The sequence below is a fragment of the Ascoidea rubescens genome, assembly GCF_001661345.1.
Source record: "Ascoidea rubescens DSM 1968 unplaced genomic scaffold ASCRUscaffold_1, whole genome shotgun sequence".
NCBI lineage: Eukaryota > Fungi > Ascomycota > Saccharomycetes > Ascoideales > Ascoideaceae > Ascoidea > Ascoidea rubescens.
Genome location: NW_017962913.1, coordinates 3259236 through 3280026, shown reverse-complemented (window position 1 = coordinate 3280026; position 20791 = coordinate 3259236). Strand labels below are relative to the sequence as shown.

At 31.7% G+C, this 20791-nt stretch overlaps 11 protein-coding genes across 11 annotated transcripts; 3 read left to right on the top strand and 8 right to left on the bottom strand.

Moving 5' to 3' along the window:
* Positions 1 to 2542: 2542 nt before the first annotated feature.
* Positions 2543 to 3586, bottom strand: ASCRUDRAFT_6340 (thioredoxin-like protein 1; the record flags this gene model as incomplete). The annotated part of the gene is made up of 1 exon (XM_020191326.1): positions 2543 to 3586. The coding sequence occupies one exon, from the start codon at positions 3584 to 3586 to the stop codon at positions 2543 to 2545; it is 1044 nt and encodes a 347-aa protein (XP_020050855.1).
* Positions 3587 to 3709: 123 nt separating this feature from the next.
* ASCRUDRAFT_106184 (uncharacterized protein) lies at positions 3710 to 4809 on the bottom strand. Its single transcript, XM_020188651.1, has one exon. It carries the CDS (start codon positions 4709 to 4711, stop codon positions 3833 to 3835), a length of 879 nt encoding a protein of 292 aa, XP_020050854.1. The 5' UTR covers positions 4712 to 4809; the 3' UTR covers positions 3710 to 3832.
* Positions 4810 to 5021: 212 nt separating this feature from the next.
* Positions 5022 to 5984, bottom strand: RPS21A (40S ribosomal protein eS21). Its single transcript, XM_020192576.1, has 2 exons — positions 5893 to 5984; positions 5022 to 5312 (listed from the first exon to the last, which is right to left on the bottom strand). Exons 1-2 carry the CDS (start codon positions 5914 to 5916, stop codon positions 5073 to 5075), a joined length of 264 nt encoding a protein of 87 aa, XP_020050853.1. The 5' UTR covers positions 5917 to 5984; the 3' UTR covers positions 5022 to 5072.
* A 264-nt stretch (positions 5985 to 6248) lies between these two features.
* TRM2 (tRNA (uracil(54)-C(5))-methyltransferase) lies at positions 6249 to 8598 on the bottom strand. Its single transcript, XM_020192575.1, has one exon. The coding sequence runs from the start codon at positions 8318 to 8320 to the stop codon at positions 6392 to 6394; it is 1929 nt and encodes a 642-aa protein (XP_020050852.1). The 5' UTR covers positions 8321 to 8598; the 3' UTR covers positions 6249 to 6391.
* On the bottom strand, positions 8549 to 9156 carry ASCRUDRAFT_106132 (uncharacterized protein). The gene has a single exon (XM_020188645.1). The coding sequence runs from the start codon at positions 9029 to 9031 to the stop codon at positions 8654 to 8656; it is 378 nt and encodes a 125-aa protein (XP_020050851.1). The 5' UTR covers positions 9032 to 9156; the 3' UTR covers positions 8549 to 8653.
* Positions 9157 to 9665, top strand: ASCRUDRAFT_106133 (uncharacterized protein). The gene has a single exon (XM_020188646.1). It carries the CDS (start codon positions 9282 to 9284, stop codon positions 9570 to 9572), a length of 291 nt encoding a protein of 96 aa, XP_020050850.1. The 5' UTR covers positions 9157 to 9281; the 3' UTR covers positions 9573 to 9665.
* On the top strand, positions 9665 to 10259 carry ASCRUDRAFT_106162 (uncharacterized protein). Its single transcript, XM_020188650.1, has one exon. It carries the CDS (start codon positions 9758 to 9760, stop codon positions 10094 to 10096), a length of 339 nt encoding a protein of 112 aa, XP_020050849.1. The 5' UTR covers positions 9665 to 9757; the 3' UTR covers positions 10097 to 10259.
* Positions 10260 to 10423: 164 nt separating this feature from the next.
* Positions 10424 to 11440, bottom strand: MRPS5 (mitochondrial 37S ribosomal protein uS5m; the record flags this gene model as incomplete). The annotated part of the gene is made up of 1 exon (XM_020194366.1): positions 10424 to 11440. One exon carries the CDS (start codon positions 11438 to 11440, stop codon positions 10424 to 10426), a length of 1017 nt encoding a protein of 338 aa, XP_020050848.1.
* A 252-nt stretch (positions 11441 to 11692) lies between these two features.
* On the bottom strand, positions 11693 to 12778 carry ASCRUDRAFT_106142 (uncharacterized protein). Its single transcript, XM_020188648.1, has one exon. It carries the CDS (start codon positions 12498 to 12500, stop codon positions 11946 to 11948), a length of 555 nt encoding a protein of 184 aa, XP_020050847.1. The 5' UTR covers positions 12501 to 12778; the 3' UTR covers positions 11693 to 11945.
* Positions 12779 to 13057: 279 nt separating this feature from the next.
* ASCRUDRAFT_68505 (Zn(II)2Cys6 transcription factor) lies at positions 13058 to 18145 on the top strand (the record flags this gene model as incomplete). The annotated part of the gene is made up of 1 exon (XM_020191539.1): positions 13058 to 18145. One exon carries the CDS (start codon positions 13058 to 13060, stop codon positions 18143 to 18145), a length of 5088 nt encoding a protein of 1695 aa, XP_020050846.1.
* Positions 18146 to 18375: 230 nt separating this feature from the next.
* Positions 18376 to 20022, bottom strand: TRP2 (anthranilate synthase TRP2; the record flags this gene model as incomplete). The annotated part of the gene is made up of 2 exons (XM_020191538.1): positions 18376 to 19944; positions 20020 to 20022. 2 exons carry the CDS (start codon positions 20020 to 20022, stop codon positions 18376 to 18378), a joined length of 1572 nt encoding a protein of 523 aa, XP_020050845.1.
* Positions 20023 to 20791: the final 769 nt, after the last annotated feature.

Genomic DNA, 20791 nt, shown 5'->3' with positions numbered 1-20791 from the left:
AAAAAAAAAAAAATTAATAATATAGCAAAACCATCTTCAATTAATTTCTTGGTTTTCTCAGGTACTTGGGCTTTTTGAGTTTATAATTTTGGATATTATTATGATAATCATTATTAATATGATGCTGAACCAGAATCTTGTCGATTGAATAGGTAAAACATTGAGAACTTGCAAATTAGAGCTTTAATTATATTTTGAAAAATTGAATGAAATCATGATAGACAATGAATTGAATACTAATTTTGTTTCAGCTGATGGTGAATCATATAAAGGGATTATTCATAAAATCCAACAAATTACTATGTATCCATATCAAAAAGCAAAAATATCTAAGGTAAAAATGTGTGTTATTTTTAAGATTAATTAACAATTATTGCAGCAAAAGTATTATTTTTTTTTTAAATTTTTAGATTTTGGAGAAATGTAACCCTTGGAACCAGTTATAATGAATTAATTCCACCTAGTAAGTAATTTTTTGTTTTTAAAATAGAAAAACTAAGGAAACTAAAACAATTGATTTTTTGATCAAAACAGAATAATTTTTCTGAAATCAATAATAAACAACAGTGCCACAAAGATTACTACTAAATTGGTTATTACTATCAATATAAATTTGAGTTTTTTCTAGATAAACCTTCAGAGAATGACTCAAAATAGATCAACAATAATTTGAACTTGAAATTGGGCTTAAGATTGAATTTGAAATTGTTTTTTAATATTAACAGCAAGTAATCAAACCGTTAGATTGATTTTGTTGTCAAAAAAATACAACAGAAAAACGTAATTATTTCCATTTGCTAAAAAAATTGTTAGTATTTATAAGCCTGAATGTTCAGTATTTGACAAAGAATACATTCTATTGAACAGCAGCAACTATTTGAGATAATATGGTAACATCAAAAAAGATAAAGCACATATTATTCATCCAGCTGGCAAAAAATGGAGTGAAGGAGCCCATGCTTTGATGTGAAATTTGTCTAAACTGGCTGATATTGGCTTTAGAGTAACATATTATTGATAAATAGCACAGTTCTGTGTTTAAATATATTCTCAAAGGTATAATTCAATTTGATGACATCAAGATTGTTATCAAACCAGTATTTCTTGTTTTATTTTCCTTAATCTGATGGCTAAAGTGAGAAAAAACCACCATTGGAAAACGATAGTATCTGCTTTTTTCTCTATATTTGTTCTGGTCAACAGATTCATGGGCATTTTTAAAAAAGGAACTGCAGGAGAGCGAAGTGAAATATATCTTATTGGAGAATATTGATTTCTGTGACTAGCTTTTAATCCTGTTATTGGAGATATTTTGAGGATTGCAATTATTGCTTTGGGCGTGAAGAATAAAATCGGCAGAAGGTCTTCATTCTCATCACAATCACAGTAACTCGAGATCAAATTGACAACTATATTCGATAGCACACTTTTATCTATTTTGCGTTGGATTTTATGTCTATTGAGTATGCCTTTACTAGGTTTATATTTACAATTGCTCGGAGTCTGAAAATATATAAAGTTTTCTCACGAAGTTGAAATAGTCTTGAGCTGTGTTGGACTATTATCTATTCTTTATCTTTCACAACATTTCAAATCTAAATAATGTATCTTATACAAACCATTAAGAATTTTAGAATATAGCTTTGATCAAACTGCTCTCCCGGTTGATTTTAGAAATTTGGCCAAATATTCCATGTCTTCATTATGGCGTTTTTGCCACTCGATTCAAGATCTATCTGGTAATCCGGCAATTTGATAATTTGACAGTTTGAGCTATAATAGAGTAGCTCCCAAATCTATGAAGTTAGGGAGGTTTTATTATTGTGCTTTTAATTGGGCGTTGAAATCAATCTTCACAAAATAATCTGAACCTAAAACTTGAAATTTTCATTTCAAGCAAAATTGATGATCAAAATGAATATACTATTTTCAATGGTTTTTGATCATCTGAAAGCAGAAAATGAATGTGAATCTTTGATGGAACATATAGCAAATATAAAAATATATCTGAACCACATTTCCAAATTCAGTGCCAGCACAAACTAGACAAATAAAGCGGGTCATATTTTTGTTTCTACACAATAAAATTTGCAGACAGATAATTAGGTTTTAGAAGCTAGACAAAAGTCATTTCAAAATTGTGCAGAGACACTGTATTTTGAGAGCAATATATTGAAATATCGCTAGACTGCTTTTCGAACCAACAGTTTAGAGCCAAAAGTTGTAAAAATTCCCAAATAAAGCAGAAACAGCAGTATTTCTCACACTTTGAGCAGCACAAACAACAAATCCTGCTTATAAACACAAGATGTTGGGGCAAAATGGGATGGTCGGAATACCCTCGGCAATCGTAAATAAACTGCTTGTAATTAGCAGCCGCTGATGCATGTGTATGCGAGTTTTCACGTGTAAATTAAACTGGTATTTATTTTGCATGTTTCTATAGAACAGACACCAAGAAAGACCTATTGGGGTCTGATTGTGCAATAAAATGAAAACTACTTGAATCAAATCAATGCTTTATCAAGAGCACCATTTGTGCCTACTCTTCTTCGCTGATCTTGCTAATGGTTCCTTGCTGTCTGGTCTCCCCATTTACGCCCACTATCAAGATCTTGTCCAACAGAGTGTGGTTATCCTCATCCTCACCATCGATAAAAACATTGAGTGACTTACAATTCTGAAATTTAACATACTTGAGTTTGGCAACATACCATTCTTCTGTTTCTTCATCATCTCCGCTGACTTTGATCCACTTGTCTTCATCTAGCTCTTCTAGATGCTGGAAATTGGTTAAGGAATCCGCATCTTCAAAGGACAACATGTTGGGCAAGTTGTTCCATATTTTCAATTTTTTAGGTTTTTGCAATTCATCATATTCCAAATCTTCTAACTCATCCCCCTCATTTGATTCCTCGATGGTCTTGGATATTGGTTTGAATCTGACCAACACCGAATGAATTTTCGATATGTTTTGGAAAGGAATAAACATATTTATTTGCGAGTCTGCATCAGAAATAACGCTAGAATATTTCACTTCTTTGTTGTCGTCAACCAATTTCAATAGGTTTCTAACTTTTGATTTATTCTTGACCAATGCTAAGACATTCAAAGCTTCAAAATTTGAAAAATCAATCGAGTCATTTAGCACTTCAAAACCCTTTGGAATCAATCCCAATTTATCAGCTTCTCTTATGACTGCATTTTTGCTTGATCCCCTGGCTCTTGAATTTATGTCACCACTTCTTACCGCATTTGGACTCAATTGACTGAATGTCGCAAAGTATGAATTTAATTCTTGAGGATTTGCCCCAGTAATTTGGTTGACTTTATTCTTTTTATAAAAAAATAAAAAGTTTGGGACACTTGTAATCATATATTTGGATGCTAATTGGCTATTTGTATCAAGGTCTACTTTGCAAATTTGAATGTTTTTATAACTCTCACCAAATTGCTCGATAAATGGCTTGATGAATTTGCATGGTCCACACCATGTAGCCGTAAAATACATTGCCACCAATTCGTTTGAATTTAAATACTTTTCAAACTCTGCCTCGCCATTAACCATACAAACATTTCCTGACATTTTCTTCCACTACTACTAGTTCTCGATACGATACAACTACACTTTCAACTTAAAAACCAAAGGATGTATATTACAAGGATACGTTGGACAAATCTCTGCAGAGCTGTTGTTGATGGCGGCGAAACAACTCGGACCAACAGGGCACGTGTATAGAAGGAGACCGCCTGTGGGGGAACCATGTATTTTGCGCACCAAAACCACCAACAGCAACAAAACCACCACAATCAAGACCAATTTCATTCAATGTCAAGTAATTGCCCCATACGAGGCATTTCTTGATCTTCCTTCTCTGCGATGTTCACCTTGTTCATTGGAACTATCAGGAACCATTAGATTTATAATTTCCTGGACATTGATCTGCAAAACAGTTATATTTTGAAAGTATTCATTTTTAAGATCGTTAATATCATGTAGCAGGTTATTTAGCGTCAATGATTGGTTCAAATTATTATTCCGACTGCTGTTAGGCTGTGTATTATTTGTACCATTATCACCATCCACTTCACCTTCACCTTCAGCATTACTCTTTTTTCGGGGGTTAACAATAAACCGAATATAGAATAGAAAGCATTGTAAAATAAATATAATGCTTTCATAAATTAAAAGATACCACTTGGAATCAATTGATATCTGCCCAATTAATTGGAAAGTGTAATGTCCATATAAATAATTATTGTTTTCATCTAAATCAGGCAATGGTTTCGGCAAGTCATAAAAAATGGGATAAATAAAACAATATAAATTGGATAATAAAATTAAATTAAATGCAAATGACTGCTCTTTTGATATATCGTTTATTGTTATCAAAATTTTTTCTTTTAGTACCACAAAATTTATGAGTAATCTGAAAATTAACTTCAAAGCACTTGTATCATAGAGAAAGACTATAGCAATAAAACAAAATGATAGGAGGTCCAAGTTTGAATCTAAATGATTTAATAATATTTTTCTTCTTTTCTTCAATGCTTTGATTAATCTCAAAGTTTCTTCAAAATCAAATGAACCAGAATTGTTAATTGTATCTATTTGTTGTTGTTGATGATGTTGTTGCTGCTGTTGCTGCAAAAATGGATCTGAAGGCAAATTATCATTTACCAGCACACCAGGAAATGAACCAGGCATCATTTCAGCGTTTATAGCATTTGTATTAAATATAATTAATAAACCTTTAAAATTAGAGAATCACCTAGCAATCGAAGCAATGAAACTGTTATCAATCAAAGGAATAGTATCGAAAGTTTGAAATAAGTTTTAAGAAATATAGGAACTGATCAGTTAATCGGATATCTTACAAGTTATCTCTATCAGAGCACGTGCTTATGTATTTTGTTTGATTCTACAACATAAATATCTTAATAAAAATACTATCAATATTAAAATAATTTCAATTCCAATAATATCAAGTCTTTACATTAGAACACAGTTCCAAAAAACCCTTTTATTAAATTAAGTTTATATTAAAAATAAATTTATTACTAAAAACAAATTAATGAGAGTAAGACCAAACATTCTTCAATAAACCATCTCTTTGACATAAACGATTTAATGAGTCATCAGCTTCACCATTGGCTCTGATAAAACCACATAAAGCATAAGTAGTGTTCGAGTTTGGAATAATGTGTCCATCTTCATCAACATTAGCAATGTTGATTTGAACTGAAGAGTGATCTTTAGCTTTAATGATACGATTAGTAGCAGAACATTTACGTGGGATATAAAGTTCGACCTAAATTGAATTGTTAGTTTCACGACTTTTTCACATTGTAAATTCATTTTAATTACAATCAATGCTTTAAATAAACAAAAAAGATTTTTAGAATTGAATGTAACAAAATAATTTTCATTCTCCTTAAAAATTGAGCAAATTTATATATTTCTATGATTCATTAAATCGATTTAATTAAATAAATGTTTTGTTGCCAATTTTTGCTATTTTTTATTTTAAAATAAATAGTGGGTATTATAGAAATCGAAATAAATAAAACTTTCTTTGATTTTTTTAGTTTCTTTGAAATTTTATAAATTAATCGACTCATAAAAAAATAAATCTTTCTGGTCATTGATGGTTTTTAATAAAATAATCTTCTTAAAAATAGTTCTTTTAAAAATAGTTTTCTTTTAAAAATAATTGTTATTCATTTTGAAATATTTTGTCAAAAGTGAAAATCCTAAACCAATTTAAATTCAATCTGACATTAGGTATAAAACTAATTTTTACTATATCTTGAAATACATTTAAACGTTTATAAAATTCAGAGGCCAAAATCTTTAATGTGAAGCAAAATCACAGGTTGCTGGATACATACGAGTTGACCTTTATCGTTTTCCATTTTGAATTATTTGTATATTTTATTATATTAAAAGATATTATACACTCTTGGTAGATGATGAGCTAACAGTCTACTATCCACGCTTCGCATACTCTCCAAAAGTCCAAAAAGCTCCATCAAGGCTATAAATCCACGTGCACATAAAGCGCAAAAGTTCGTCTTCCATCTAGAAAAGAACAGAGTTCGTTTTGGGTTAATAATGTGACTGCTAATACATCGCACATAACCATAGAGTAGACCACGCATTATCTCTGTGTTGAGGTTTTACTTGCAGATGGAGGTTCGAACCTCTGATGTGAGCTATGTCACACAAAATATAAGAAAAATGAATCCGAGATAAGATAAGATAAGATAAGAAACAAAAAGTATATTACAATGGCTGAAAATGAAAAAAAGAATCAAGATAAAAACAAACAAACAAGAAAATGAAAATAAAAATGAAAAGATGTATTTTACCAAAACAAAAGACCCGATTCTATTTTAAAACTAAAATAGCAACACTTTCAACATGATGTGTTTGGGGAAAGAAATCAAACCCTCTTATATTCTCAACAACATAGTTTTTCCCATTTGTAGTACTATTGATGAAAAATTCGATATCCCTGGCTTGAGAATGAACATTACAAGAAATATAAATAATTTTAGCCGGGTTATAATCTGATAATTGATTCAAAAATAATTCATCACAACCTTTTCTTGGAGGATCGAGAATTACTGATGTCTGTTTGGATGGGGTATCAACAGATGCAAATATTTTTTCTGCTTTTCCTGCTATAAATAAAGTGTTTTTGATATTATTCATTTGAGCATTCTTTTCTGCAAACTTCACACTATCTTTGGAAACCTCAACTCCAATCACCCTTTTAACATCTTTTGAAGCAGTTATACTGAATAGCCCAGATCCACAATATGCATCTATAAGATAATTTTCCCCCGTTTTGTTATTCTTTATTTTTAAATTATCACGAACATATCCAGTGACTAATGGTAATATCGAGTTATTGTTTTGAAAGAATTCTCCTGCAGAAAAATTGAAAACAAACCCATTAATGTTCTCAGTTACAATTTGTCTTGTGTCTGTTGTACAACTTTTAATCAAGTGTTGGTTTGAAACTTCATTTTTGGATTTGGTATAAGACAAGTTGCCATTAGAAAGATCTTTTGAGCCATTTTCTTGATTTAAAAAATCGATAAACTTTGGATTATTACTTTCATTACTTTCATTGTTCTCATTATTTTTGATTTCTTGTACCAATTCATTCGGTAAGACTCTCGTATTTTCTCTCAACAAAATTGTTCCACCTTTTCTCTTTGTTTTATAGATTTTTTTAAAATTCTTTCGTTCATTTTTCATTCCTATATTTATGATTTCAGTTCCAATTGAACATTCTTCAATATCCAAAATCGGAAAATTACCTCCAGCAGTTTCTCTAAATTCTGGTCTACCTTTGGATCCAAAACCTAATGTAGGCACAGGAGATGTCTCTGGATTAAATTTCCTTGGAATATCATAATGAGGGGTCAATTTTGTTCTATAAAAGTATTGTAAAGGTGATCCAATTGTATCATCAATTTTAGGAATTTTATTATTTGCTATTAAATTTTTAGCAAAAAATTTGTAAGCATTTTCAATAGTATTTTTTTTGAATATTAGTTGGGAGTTATAATCTAGCTGCTGGTATTGACAACCTGAACATCTACCAAAATATTTGCAATTGATTAGCGAATCATTTCTTAATTTTGATGGTTCAGCAATTTTTAATAGATCAGACTCGCAATATAAAGGATGAGTTTTAAATATTCTAATATTAACAATTTCACCAGGTAAAGCAAAAGGAATTAAAACAACTTGAAACCCATTTTCAATTTCTGGATTTTTGATCAAGGCTAACCCATCACCATTTGAGGTTAATTCTAATACCTTAACGTTTTCGACAACCCTGTTGAATTTCGTAGCCAAATCAGAATTATTCAAAATTTTATTTACATCCGTTGAAATTAATGATTTATCGATATTTCTTTTATTAATTAATTCGTCAATCTCAAGTTGCAAAACTCCAATAGGTGATGTAGATTCTACTTTTTTAGCTCGATATTTTCTCTTTGATTTGGTTGTTTTTTTCAATTCTTGCCTTGGGTTTTTTGCTTCATTCGAAGCATTGTCTATTTGAGTGTTTTTGATTTTACTATTAACATTAATATTATCTTCATTATTAACATTATTATTAACATTATTATTAACATTATTATTAGCATTATTATTATCTTTATTAATGTGATTGCCTGAAAAATTTTCAATGTTGTGTATCCTTTTTCCAACAGGAGAGTTTGATCTTGATAGCTTGGATGTGGTTCTCTTTTTATTATTATCCACTGGATGATCTTTTAATTCTTCGACTGACATTTTTTCCACTTTGTTTACAAACAAATATCCATACAATCTTTTCTGGAGTTGTATTCTTCTAACAAAAGACGCTCTGATTAAACCGCTATTCCCAAGTATACTTTTAGTTGAAAGTAAACTCATAAAAACCTAATATTGATTAATTGAGCTCAACCATCAACAAAAGAGATCAAATCCAAAGTGATAAGAGGAAGAGTGCTATATAAGTGGTCTGCTGAATCTAATCTTAGTATCTTGCAACAGATATCAGTGGAGAAAAGTGTTCCTTTTGGTTTGGGGTTATCAACTGTATTATTAATTCGCTTGATTTTATTGATCAACTGAAGAAAATTTTCAAAAATTATTTGCGCTGTCCGATTTAAGTTTTCTGCTGCAGCAATACGCATGGACACCTGCATGGAGCTGAGAATCAGAAATCAGAAAGAAATAAACCAAATCAGCTTCTCTTGGAGAGTGTTTGGAGGAGTTTTTTTGGATAGGTGTGTTTGATTTTCCCTCAAAAGAGAAAATAGCATTGGCAAATCTGATAGTTAAGATGATCAGCGATTTAGGCACTGACTGGTTGGAAAGAACATCTGAAATACCCAACGAAAAAGCAGAGAAAACACACCTTAAGCAGCTGCTCGACTTGTTACTTTCGTGAAAACACAGATAGAGCCTTGTGGGTCTATCTCTTGTTCCTAAAAACCAAATCAGATATAAGGTAACCATACAACCAACTGATAACTTTTACGCAGCTAAAGTCTTTTTATAGGGTTTTAGTTTCTGTACCGCAGAAATAAGATGTCAAGAGTGTGCTTGCTCACATAAAACATAAAGCTGCTGGCTGCGATTGGTCCTGACCTGAATTTCTCTGAGTAGGTTGCAGCTAAAATGGGTTGGGTGCTAGTCGAGATTGACTTGTATAAACATCTTTGTCTGTTTATGACTTGCCAGTTGGATCAGTTTCTCTTCCTCTCGCATGGTGTATTCTAAGATTTTATTTTCTGATGTTCTTGATTATATCCAAATTCAGGAAATTGTGTTTCCTCTTTGGTGCAGGCAGCCTTGGAATAGTTTGTCTGCTATTTTATACAATCAACAGAAATTGCTATTAAGCTTTACGAAATCAAAAATTATGGTCAAGACCTCTCAATTTGAAAGGAAAAATAAAAATAAAAATAAAAAAGAGTTGTCTGTTTTTGATTCAATCTTAAAATCTCGACTGATTTTTTGCTTGTTCTTAATGGGAGTCTGTTTTATGTTTCTTTAAATTTAGTACTTGGAGTTTTTGTATTTAAATAACGAGTTTCTTCTACTTTTTTTTCAATTGAGTTGTTTCTAATTGTTTTTACTATTTTCCAAGTAACTATCTTATCATCAATTGATTAATATTCATTCGCTCCGATTATTTAAAGGATACTCAAATTACAAAAAAACTTGGATCAATTGTCGAAAATGAAATTTACTAGTGTTTTATTAGGTGCTTTGGCTGCTACTTTAGCTTCTGCTAAATATTCCAATACTACTATCACAGATATTGGCACTACTGTCATCACTGTCACTTCTTGTGAAAGTGTTACAGTCTGCTCCGAGGTTCCAGTTACCACTGGTGTTACTGTCGTTACCACTACCATTCAGGGTACAGTTACTGTTTATACAACCTTTTGCCCATTACCAACAGAGACTTCAGTCCCAACCATTTCTATTCCTGAAGTTGAGACTGCTAATGTTGGTGCCAAAGCTGCTTTCGGTTTAGGTTCTTTTTTTGGTGCAGCTGGTTTACTATTATTATAATAAACGATTTATTTTGAAAGGAGGGTTTTTTAAAGGATTTTTTTATAGGTTCATTAATTTTTGGATTTTAAATTTGTTTGAAGCAAACTTATGGTTTAAAAATAATTTTTTATATACATATTTTTAATTAGACAAATAAAGGGTATTTATAATTTACTTCAAGTGTGCATCTTTAAATAACGAAAGCAGATTTATGCTAGCTGAGTTGAGTAGTTTTTTTTATGTAATAGTTTGTGAATAGTAAAATATAACATTAAAAATCTATATACAGATAAATATATAATTTTAAGATAAATAGGTGAATAGATGAATCGATGAATAGATGAATTAATATTCATTAGAATAATAGGATTTACGAACATCAATGACCTTTTTACCTCTTGCTAAAGCGATTTCTTCCAAAGTTTTTTGTTTTGTTAAGGCTTCTACGAAACCCTTGACGATATTCATACCATTTCTACTTTTGTAGACTTTGCCAGATAAATCTTTAATACCAGCGCATTGGCAGACTTCAAAAATATAATGATTAACTCTTAAACCAAAACCAGGAGAAGCCGATCTTAAGAATAGTTTGACACCATGGTATCGATAATCGATATCACCAAGAATGGTTCTATTTTCGTATCTTGGGATGTATTTCAAATTTTTAGTAGCATTCCACTGAGCCTTTGCCATTGCTCTTGCTATGGTTGTTTTATCTTTACCTTCACCGATACCCACCATACCATTACCATCGCCAATAACACCGAGACAATAGAAAGAAGGGATTTTACCCTTTGCAGTTTGGTTTGAGACTCTTTTTATTATCAAGTTTTTGTAGGTCAACTGGGATATATAATCCTTTGAGTAGCCAGTTAATTGAGATAGTTGTAGGATAGCTTGTTTATTTTGATTTGATATATTACCCTCACCTTGGACAATTTTTGCTTTATGTTCTTCGGGACTTAAGTCCAAGTAGGGAACGTCAGGTTCAGGTAGAGTTTGTTGAGCAGTTGATATATCTACATGGGGTTTATTTGGGTGGTCGTAATAAGGATCCAAGTTTGCTAAATCATCTAGATAGTTTGGAGCAAAACCTGCCATTTGTAGTTTTTTATGTTTCCAATCATTTGGGTCTATTTCAGATTCAGCAATCAAAATTGATTCTAGAATATTTTTAGGGTAATATTTTGCTAAGAATTCAATATGAGATTTTTTGAATTTTGGGGCATAAGGTTTTTGTTGAGGTGGATTTAAATCATTTTCGAAATCCAGAAAGGATATGGATCTTATTTGAGTAGGGTTAAAAAGAGTGGAAGTTATTATGGAGGATTTTCTGAATAATCTCAAGGAATTTCGAAACATTATTTCAGTGTATTATATATGTTATGTGTGTTGCTACTATTATTAGTATGAGCAACAGCAGTACTAGTAGAGGATTAGACTTTTGGTGATGTTATTACAATCTATATCATTGAATGAAGTGAAATTATTGAAATTATAAAATTTTAAAATATAGAAATCACGTGCAAATAAGCTGAGTTGGAAAAGCAAAAAAATAGAAACAAGAGAGGACTAAGCAATAAGAGAAGCAGAGTTAAGTTAGAAAATGGAAAGGGGGATTGAGAGATTAGGAGTGAAGAAGAAATATGGGTATCCCAGTATGAAAAAGAAGATAGAAGTGGAATATAAAGGCAACAATTGATAACTGATAGATAATGGACAACAGATAATATACAATGTATAACAGCTGATAGATGGTATATTGTGGATGGTATATAATATATTGTTGAGTATAGGAGAAGGTTGGATAAAAGAGGAGCGGGAAAGATAGAGAAGACTTAAATAAAAGCAGCAGAAAAGATCAATACTAGGTTGAATAGATTGTTCTTGTTGGCGATTTTGATGGGAATTGGAGCATCGCCGGCGAAAGAAGAGGTAGACACAATGGGAGAGGCAATTGAGGTGGAGGTGGAGGTGGATGAGTTCCAGCCCTTGAACTGGTTGTTGTTGCCGATAAGATTGATGTCGAAATTAAAGGCCTCTGGGGTGTCCCACTGACGAGACAGATCCAACTGCTGGGAGCTGTCAGGAACAGGAGAATTGAGGGTGCTGTGGGAAGATAGCGACAATTGAAGCAAGCTAGCGAGGATTTGCATGGCTGGAGGGTGGTGGAGGAAAAAAAGAGGAAGTAGAAGAGCAGAAGAGCAGAAGAAGACAAGGAAAGATAAGGAAGAAAAACAGCAGGGGAAGCAGAGTCAGCTGCCGACACCACTGCGAGGGTACCAGCCAGAATGAAGGTACCGACCACTGTGAGGGTACTGTACCATGCCAAAGGTACGGACCACCGCGAAGGTATCACAGTCGTGACGGAGCAAAGAGCGTGTGAAAGAGCGTGACACCCCGGCTGTGTGCGCGGCGGCATCCGGCCCTTTTACCCCATATAAACCGTACAGCTGGAGCTTGAAAGAGTTTGAGAGCGTTGAAGAGGTAGGAAGAGCTGCTCACTTTTCACTTCTCTTCTTTCGCTCAGTTCTTTGTGCCTCTCCTACCTTTTCTACCCTTCTTTAATACTCTTTTTTAATACTCTTCAAGACCCTTACTCTCTGCATTCTTTTACTTGTTTTCCATCCTCACTCCCATTCTTTTCCATTTTCCAGCTCTTCTCCAGACCCTTTATTTGTTGGCTTCTCAGCACCTCTCCCTGGTATATCTTCTATCTTTGATCCAGCTGCCACTTCCCTTGACCAATTCTTCACCAACTTTGCCCAAGCAGTCCAGTAAATGCCAGTTGCTCCTCCATTTGTCACTTCACCTCTTGATTCGCTTATTGTTCTACTCAGCTTTCCCCCTACTTATATTTGCTGACTGCCCTCACCCAGTTGTTCCCATATTTACCCATATTCACTTATATTTATTCATCTTTGTTCATCCTGTCAATAATTATTTATTTTTGTCTATACTGATTTATTTTTTTTGAAAATGAACCCGCAATCTGCTAATATTAATACTATTAACAATAACAATAATAACAATAACAATAATAATAATAATAATAATAACAATAACAATAATAATAATAATAACAATAACAATAACAATAACAATAACAATAAAATTAATACAAACAAATCGAAACCTTCTTCTTCGATCAGACCCTCAAAGAGAAGGAAAACTGTCCCTGATGATAAAAGAAAAAGAGCCTTATTCAGCTGTGATCGTTGCAAAAAAAAGAAAACTAAATGCAACAGAATTAGACTAAATCATACCGACGGTTCAAAAGATATCCTATATGACAACAAAACTCCTTGTATCAATTGTCAAAACGCTGGCGAAACCTGCGTCACAACGATCCCAAGAAAGAGAAGAGTTTATGGTAATATCGAAAACTTGGGTCTACATTACGAAATCCTTATCTGTCTAATCAGTGGCTTGTTTCCAGACATCGATGTTAATAACATAAACCAACTATTAAACTTGGGGAAATCTTTAGACCTTGAAATGCCCGAACCAATTAATAACAATGACGATGATGATGATGACGATGACGACAACAACAACAATAGCAACCTCAATTTCCCAAATAACAATATTACGAAGAAAAAAATCAAAAGAAATAAAGACCCAACTATATCAATCCTAAGTAACAAGCTTTTCGAAGTCATAAAACACAATGGAATCAAAACTAAAAAGTTTGATAAAGTCAAAATAATCGGTGGGGAAATCATCAATAACATCATTCCAGATTCAATTACAACAAACGTCAAAGTACCGAGTAGCCTTAATATAGACCTCAATTTAAATCCAAAATCCCTTCAAGATGATGAAGAAAATGACGATGAAGATGATGACGATGAAGAAGAAGAAGAAGACGATGATGATGATGATGATGATGATGATGATGATAATGATGATAATGAAATCGAAATTGAAATCAAAAACCAAAACCAAAACCAAAACCTCAATCACAATCACAATCACAATGATGATGGTCAAGCCTATCAAAATCAAAATCCACCAAAAAATACTCGCGACATAAATAACAACATAAATAATATAAATAACTTAAATATTGTTAATAAAAACAACGATAAATCGAAATCGAAATCTAAAAACAAAAAAAAAACAAAGAACATTCTCAAAAACACAAATAACACCAACAATAAAAGAATTAAAAAATCAAAAAGAAATCGTAAATCAAATCTTTCCTCTGACCATGAATACTCAACTTCTGAAAGATTGCTTTATGATAAACAAGGCAGACCTCATTTCATTGGTTCTACCGGTACTCCCGCTCTTTTAAATGGTTTATGTAACATCATCTTAAAAAAGTCAATTCAACTATCCTCAAATGATAACATCACGACCACAAACAAATCTACAATCAAATCAATAAACGATAATAATAACACCACCTCTTCAAACAACCTTTCAAACAACAACTCTCTAAACAACAACTCAGCTATTCTTGAAAGAAAAAATTCCTTCCTATCTCATTCAAATATCTCCTTATATTCTCTAAGTAATGCCTCACTTACCCATAATCCAATTAATAACTCTCGAACAAATGTGTTGGAAGAATTTGTCACCACAAACTTCAAATCTTATCCTTCTGAAGCTTTGAATTTAGTTGAACATTCTGTTAATCTATCCACCCTACAGTCAAATAATTTGAAAATAGAATTGAGTAATTTCCCTCTTATTAATCTACTAAATAAACACGAAGCTGATTTTTATGTCAATGTCTTCTTCACAAGAATCCATCCTTACTATTTTGCCTTTGGTAGAAGTATCTTTGACGAACGCTATGGCCAATTTTGGGACGAGTTAAATCAATTGGATAACGATTACTATTATAACAATAACAATAAAAATGAAATCAACAAAAATCAAAATATTGACGTTGACGACAATGTTGACACTGATTATCTCAATCAAACCCCAAACCATCAACTATATGGCAAGAATTCTAGCCCGATTACTACAACCACCAATAATAATACTAATCATAATAATAACAGCAATAAAAACAATAACAACTCTAGTCCAAATGGAAATCAAAATAATAAAAAATTATCAAATTCTTGGATTTGTTGTATTTACATGGTTTGGTTACTAGGAAGAAGATTCACAGAATATCCAAATCCCCAACTAGATCAAAACCTAATTAATAAATACATTGATATTATTAAATTGGCTTTACCTGATTTTGTCTTAACTCCCACAATTGTTGGTGTTCGATTGCTTTATTTATTATCTGTATACCTTTATTCCTTGAAAAATAGAGATGCATCTTGGATATTAATTGGATTGGCATCTCGTCAAGCTTTTGCTCTTGGTCTTCATAGAAAATCTGTTGTTAATAGTTTAACTTTAAAGAGATCAATTGTAATTAGAAAACAATTATGGTGGACTGTTTACAAATTTGAAATGATTTTATGCTCTGCTCTTGGACGACCTTCTTCAATAAATGATTTAGAAATCAGTATTGATTATCCTTCAGACATGGGAATTGTTGGAACTAATATGGAATTTTCAACTTGTTTTGTTGAAAGCATTAAACTTTCAAGAATATTGAGCTCGATTCTTGATTCAAGAAGATTGTTATACAGTGAAGTTAATTCAACTCCTTTAACCCTATCAAATGTTGAAACTGCCTTGAAAATAAGAAGATCACTATTATCTTTTATGAGGGGTTTGATCCCAAAAAAACTCACAATAAAAGATGTTTTGCAAGAATTATCTGATTATGCCAGAGAAAATAGTCATAGTATTAACTTAGACATTCATTCAATTATTTTAAATAATAATGACCCAAACGATATTAAACTGATAAATTTAAGATTTAAAGTTAAACTACATTTACAATATCACTGTTATGTTATAAATTTAACTTTGCCTTTTATTTTATATATTATCAATTTGACCATCTCAAAGTCGATTACAATTAAAGAATTTAATGATCCAATAAAGTTAATTTTAAAGATAGGTATCAAATCTTCAATTATAATGTCTGAACTATTGGATATCTTGAACAACTTGAATTTGATTGATGGAACTTTATATTTCGATATATTTTACGGTTATGGTGCAATCATGGCATTAATTCCTTTATTTATTTATTTCTCATCTACAAATATAATTAAAAAAGATTCTAAAGAACCTAAAAAAGAAGACGAAACCCCAAAATATCACACATCTCTTACCATTGAAGGAAATATCATTGATAAATCTTTTGTTTTGAAATCAATTAATCAAATTAGAAGAGCCATGAGAAATCAGTATGCTAAGCTAGATGGTACAATGAAAAAAATATGCGATGTCTGTGAAGGTTTATTAAAAGATGTTGGCTTGCTGAATGTTTTGGACAAATCTTTACATAGACCCAGTCCAGATTCATTGGATTTTAAGATAACTTTTAAAGCTGATGGGTATGAATATAAAGGTACAGCTAACATGGAGGAAGCACTAAAAAAAATCAAAGAAAGACACATTTTAAAAAAATTATTTCAAGCAGAGACCAAGGATACAGAAGATTCTAAACATAAAAACGATGCCTCTTCTGTAAAAGAAGATAAACAAAATTTTAAAAAGATTAAACAAGACCAAATTCCATCACTGAATGAAGTTCAAAATCAAAATCAAAATCAAAACCAAAATCTAAAACCAAATCTAAATTCAAATAAAACTCAAAACTACAATCAAATTCAAAGTTTCAATCACAACCAAAGTTTGAATCAGAATCAAAATCAAAACTTGAATTCAAATGAAAATCCAAGTCAAAATCATTTACTGAAATTAAATACACCATCTGATCAAAACCAATTACAAGTTCAAGCTCAAATTCTAAATAATAATGAAGCTGGAAATCGAAACATTAACCCAAATAATTCAAACACCAGTTACCTTAATAATCATAATTTTAGTCAAGAATTTAACTCAAGTAATGATTTGAACCCCAACATAAGATTTAATAGAAACTATGATAGGAATTCCAACAGTACTGGATCTACCCATCGTCAAAATAACTATAGCTTTCTTGACTTGCAAAATCAACAAAATAGACAATCTCAAATTTTGCAATCATTTTCTCATGAATACAATAAGCCAAGAACTGATGATCCATATAAAGATATAAACCATGAACGACAGCTTTTTTTTAATGACTACCAGGAAAGTGCTGAACGATTAGATCCTTCAGAAAATTATAAAAACCAACAAACCTCTTACAACTCACCCATGTTTACTAATATGAGTAGACAGGCCTCATTTCAACGCAGTGGTCAACACCAACAGCAGCAGCAAAATCAACAACAACATCAACATCACAATCTTAATAATATGAAAAGTGGTATCCACAATATTAACAATAACAATAGGTTAATAACTTCACTGTATGAACATCAGCGCTCTTTTATAAACAATGATAGATGTACACCAGAGGTAAATAATGATAATAATAAGTTTGGAAATAAGTTTGGAAATTATTTTGAAGGGGATTCATCATCAACACCAGGCTCATCTGTTTATCAATCAGTGCCTTTCCAGAGAAATAATGAGAATGTTTCTTCTGATCATCAAAACATGTTTTTGAGAAACAGAGTTACCAACAACTCTGACAATTCAAGTCCTAAATCTAATAATAGCAATGAACCCGAAGTGGTGTTAAATCATGAAATGATTGATTCATTTTTTCAAGCTGCCAATCACAGTCTTTACAGCTCTGCTAATAATGGGTTCAAATTTTTTCAAAATAATGGTACAAGCAACAACGCATCACCACAAAATGACTTTAATATTCAGCCATACCTCTCGAATCAACTGAATCAAAGAGAGGGTTTTCATCAGAACAATGAAATGAATAAGGACAATGCTCTTATGAATCAACATCAGCACTTAATGCGACAGACAAACTCATCAACTAGTAATTATGAAAGTGCATCTAATACAAGACAAAGACCAATTAATAGGTACAAAAGACAATTAAATATATTAAACTACAACGAGGAACTTATGAAATACGTTGATATTGAAGATTTACAGGATTTTTTTGAATCTGATATTTTATGAGTATTAATGACCGTAATGATACTACTTTATTTTTATATTTTTTTTAAAAATAGTTTTAAATCTTAGATTTAAACTCGTTGCATATAAATTTTTACGAATTTTCCGTTAAAAGTATTTTATATATATACTTTTTAATATTCATTGTAGTCTAAAAGGTTAGATTTTAACTTGAAAATAAACAAGGCAAGAGTTTATGTAAATAAATACAATTCATGTGCAATAATTTTAAATCAAGAATCACTATTGTAATTTTCATCTTTTAGTCTTTCTATCCAAATTTCTTCTGCTTCCACAATTGTATTATTATTAGCTTTCATTTTATTCATTGTTTCAATATATTCATCATAAGGATCAGAATCAAAAACAATACCACCACCAGCTTGAAGATAAGCAACACCATTCTTGATAACCATTGTTCTCAAGGCTATACAGGTATTCATTGTCTTCCCATCGTAGCCCCAATTTCCAACAGCCCCAGCATAAACACCTCTTTTTTCTCTCTCAAGCTCGCTGATGAGTTCCATAGCTTTGATTTTGGGAGCACCACTGACTGTTCCTGCAGGAAATATAGATCTGAAAGCATCGAATCTAGTTTTATCTTGTCTAAGAGTTCCAGAAACTTCTGAGACAAGATGCATAACATGAGAAAACCTTTCAATTGTTAGCAACCTATCGACGTTAGTAGTTAATGGATCGCAAATTCTGTTGATATCATTTCTTGCCAAATCGACCAACATGATGTGTTCGGCTCTATCTTTTAAAGAGGTTTTTAAAATATTTGCAAGATCATCATCTTCTTCCTTAGTTGTCCCTCTTTTAATTGTTCCAGCAATTGGATGAGTGACAACTTTATTTTTACTATTAGATTTGACCAACAATTCAGGAGAAGCACCAACAATCTGAAAATCAACATAATCAATATAAAATAAATAAGGAGAGGGATTGACAGTTCTTAAGTGCCTATAAATATTAAAGGGATGCAAAGATGTTGGTCTCGAAATTCTTTGAGAAGGAACAGCCTGGATTATATCTCCTTTCAAAATATGATCTTTAAGGATTTTAACATGGTTTTCGTAGCCTTCTTGACCAATATTGGAAACAAAAGGCTGATTCAAGATGACCTGGGGTTGATAAGGATATGGAATTAGCTTTGACGTGTCTGATAATTTTTTTTCAATCTTCTGGATTTCCTTTGAAGCTTGAAGATACTTTAAATTTATAGTGTTTTTATCATCTTCTGAATTGATTTGAATGTTATTAATTATTTGGAATCTTTGAAAGAGATTGTCAAAAGCAACAACAATGTCAAATAACATTATAATAGATTCTGGCAATTTCAAATTGTCTGCTAAAAAATCTCTTTTGGTTTTTGGCTCAAAGTATTTTATACAATCGTAACTGATATAACCAACTGCACCACCATTAAGACTAGGCATATTCAAACCAGGTAATTGAGCTTGTTTGAACTTGTTTAATTCTTTCTCTAATAAAATCAATGGATCTATATCGGTTTCAGGTTTCCCAGGAACACCAGTTTTGATAATTTTTCTAGGATTGAATCCAATAAAAGAATATCTATCAACAGTGTCCCCATTTTTAGCACTTTCAAATAAAAAACTTGGAGTCTTTGGCGAAGAACTGTCATTGCACAATTTCAAGTAGGCCAAATGAGGAGTAATTGAATCATTGTTGACAAAAGAATAAATGGGATATAAATTATACGCGTCGTCCTTTGGCAATGATGATCTGTGGTCTACAATAATATCATATAAACTTTGAAATTTTGGTTGAACAAGAGTCTAGGTGATGAAAACAATTAGTATATTTGCAATTTTAAAAAAACCGAAATATAATAATAACCCAGCTGCACTTACCATGATGAGAAACTCAGAAAACGTTCCACTAATATTATTTGGTTTGCAAATTGGTGTCTATTGAAGAAATCGCTAAATAATAAACAATTTTGAAATATTACTTGCTCTTTATGACTCTAAAAATGCTGTCTATTTTTTTTTTATTTTTTTTAAAAAAATAGTTGCTAAGAGCCCACTTTGTCGGGGTTCTTGCACCGTGTTATTTATTATATCTATATTTAAAAGAGTGAATGCTATCTTTGTAATTCTACCGTAAATGTGAGGAAACCTTGTAATTAGGAAGAAAACCCACATCAAAGACAGGAGTGTGAAATCTAAGAAGATATATGCTGGTGTCAAATTACCTGATGAGTTGCCATGTATAGGAGATGAATATAATGAGTTTGCATATGCCCCATTTTGTCTCTAGATATGTGTGAATGATTTCTGGGTCCACTTCGTCAGGGAAAATTGTTGGAATCTCTGAACAAATTCTAGCCCGTGAGTTTATTGGACATTGGAAGACATAATGAATTGTGCTATCTATTATCGAAATACCACTCTAAAAATAGATTACTCATACAATTGAAAAATTTAGATAATAAATATATTTCATTTTAAAGCCAGCGCGAAAATTTCTTTTTTGGTTCAATGAGTTAGAGCTTCGAATCCAGCTCAAAGGCTCAGCGGTTCGATCCCGGCTCTGAAATTTATCTAGATTTCACTGAGAGATTTGTTTTATTTTCACAGGTTAGCCGCAACGCCAGTAAAAACAGTGCAGCTAAATACAGAC

What these genes read in the sequence shown, in the direction of transcription:
- ASCRUDRAFT_106184 (XM_020188651.1), bottom strand. Translation starts at nt 4,711, where the DNA reads ATGATGCCTGGTTCATTTCCTGGTGTGCTGGTAAATGATAATTTGCCT.
- RPS21A (XM_020192576.1), bottom strand. Translation starts at nt 5,916, where the DNA reads ATGGAAAACGATAAAGGTCAACTC. An exon ending in AAAACGATAAAGGTCAACTC is followed by an intron (nt 5,313 to 5,892) that starts GTATGTATCCAG and finishes AATTCAATTTAG; the next exon opens with GTCGAACTTTATATCCCACG.
- TRM2 (XM_020192575.1), bottom strand. Translation starts at nt 8,320, where the DNA reads ATGTCAGTCGAAGAATTAAAAGATCATCCAGTGGATAATAATAAAAAG.
- ASCRUDRAFT_106132 (XM_020188645.1), bottom strand. Translation starts at nt 9,031, where the DNA reads ATGGTTACCTTATATCTGATTTGGTTTTTAGGAACAAGAGATAGACCC.
- ASCRUDRAFT_106133 (XM_020188646.1), top strand. Translation starts at nt 9,282, where the DNA reads ATGGTGTATTCTAAGATTTTATTTTCTGATGTTCTTGATTATATCCAA.
- ASCRUDRAFT_106162 (XM_020188650.1), top strand. Translation starts at nt 9,758, where the DNA reads ATGAAATTTACTAGTGTTTTATTAGGTGCTTTGGCTGCTACTTTAGCT.
- ASCRUDRAFT_106142 (XM_020188648.1), bottom strand. Translation starts at nt 12,500, where the DNA reads ATGCCGCCGCGCACACAGCCGGGGTGTCACGCTCTTTCACACGCTCTT.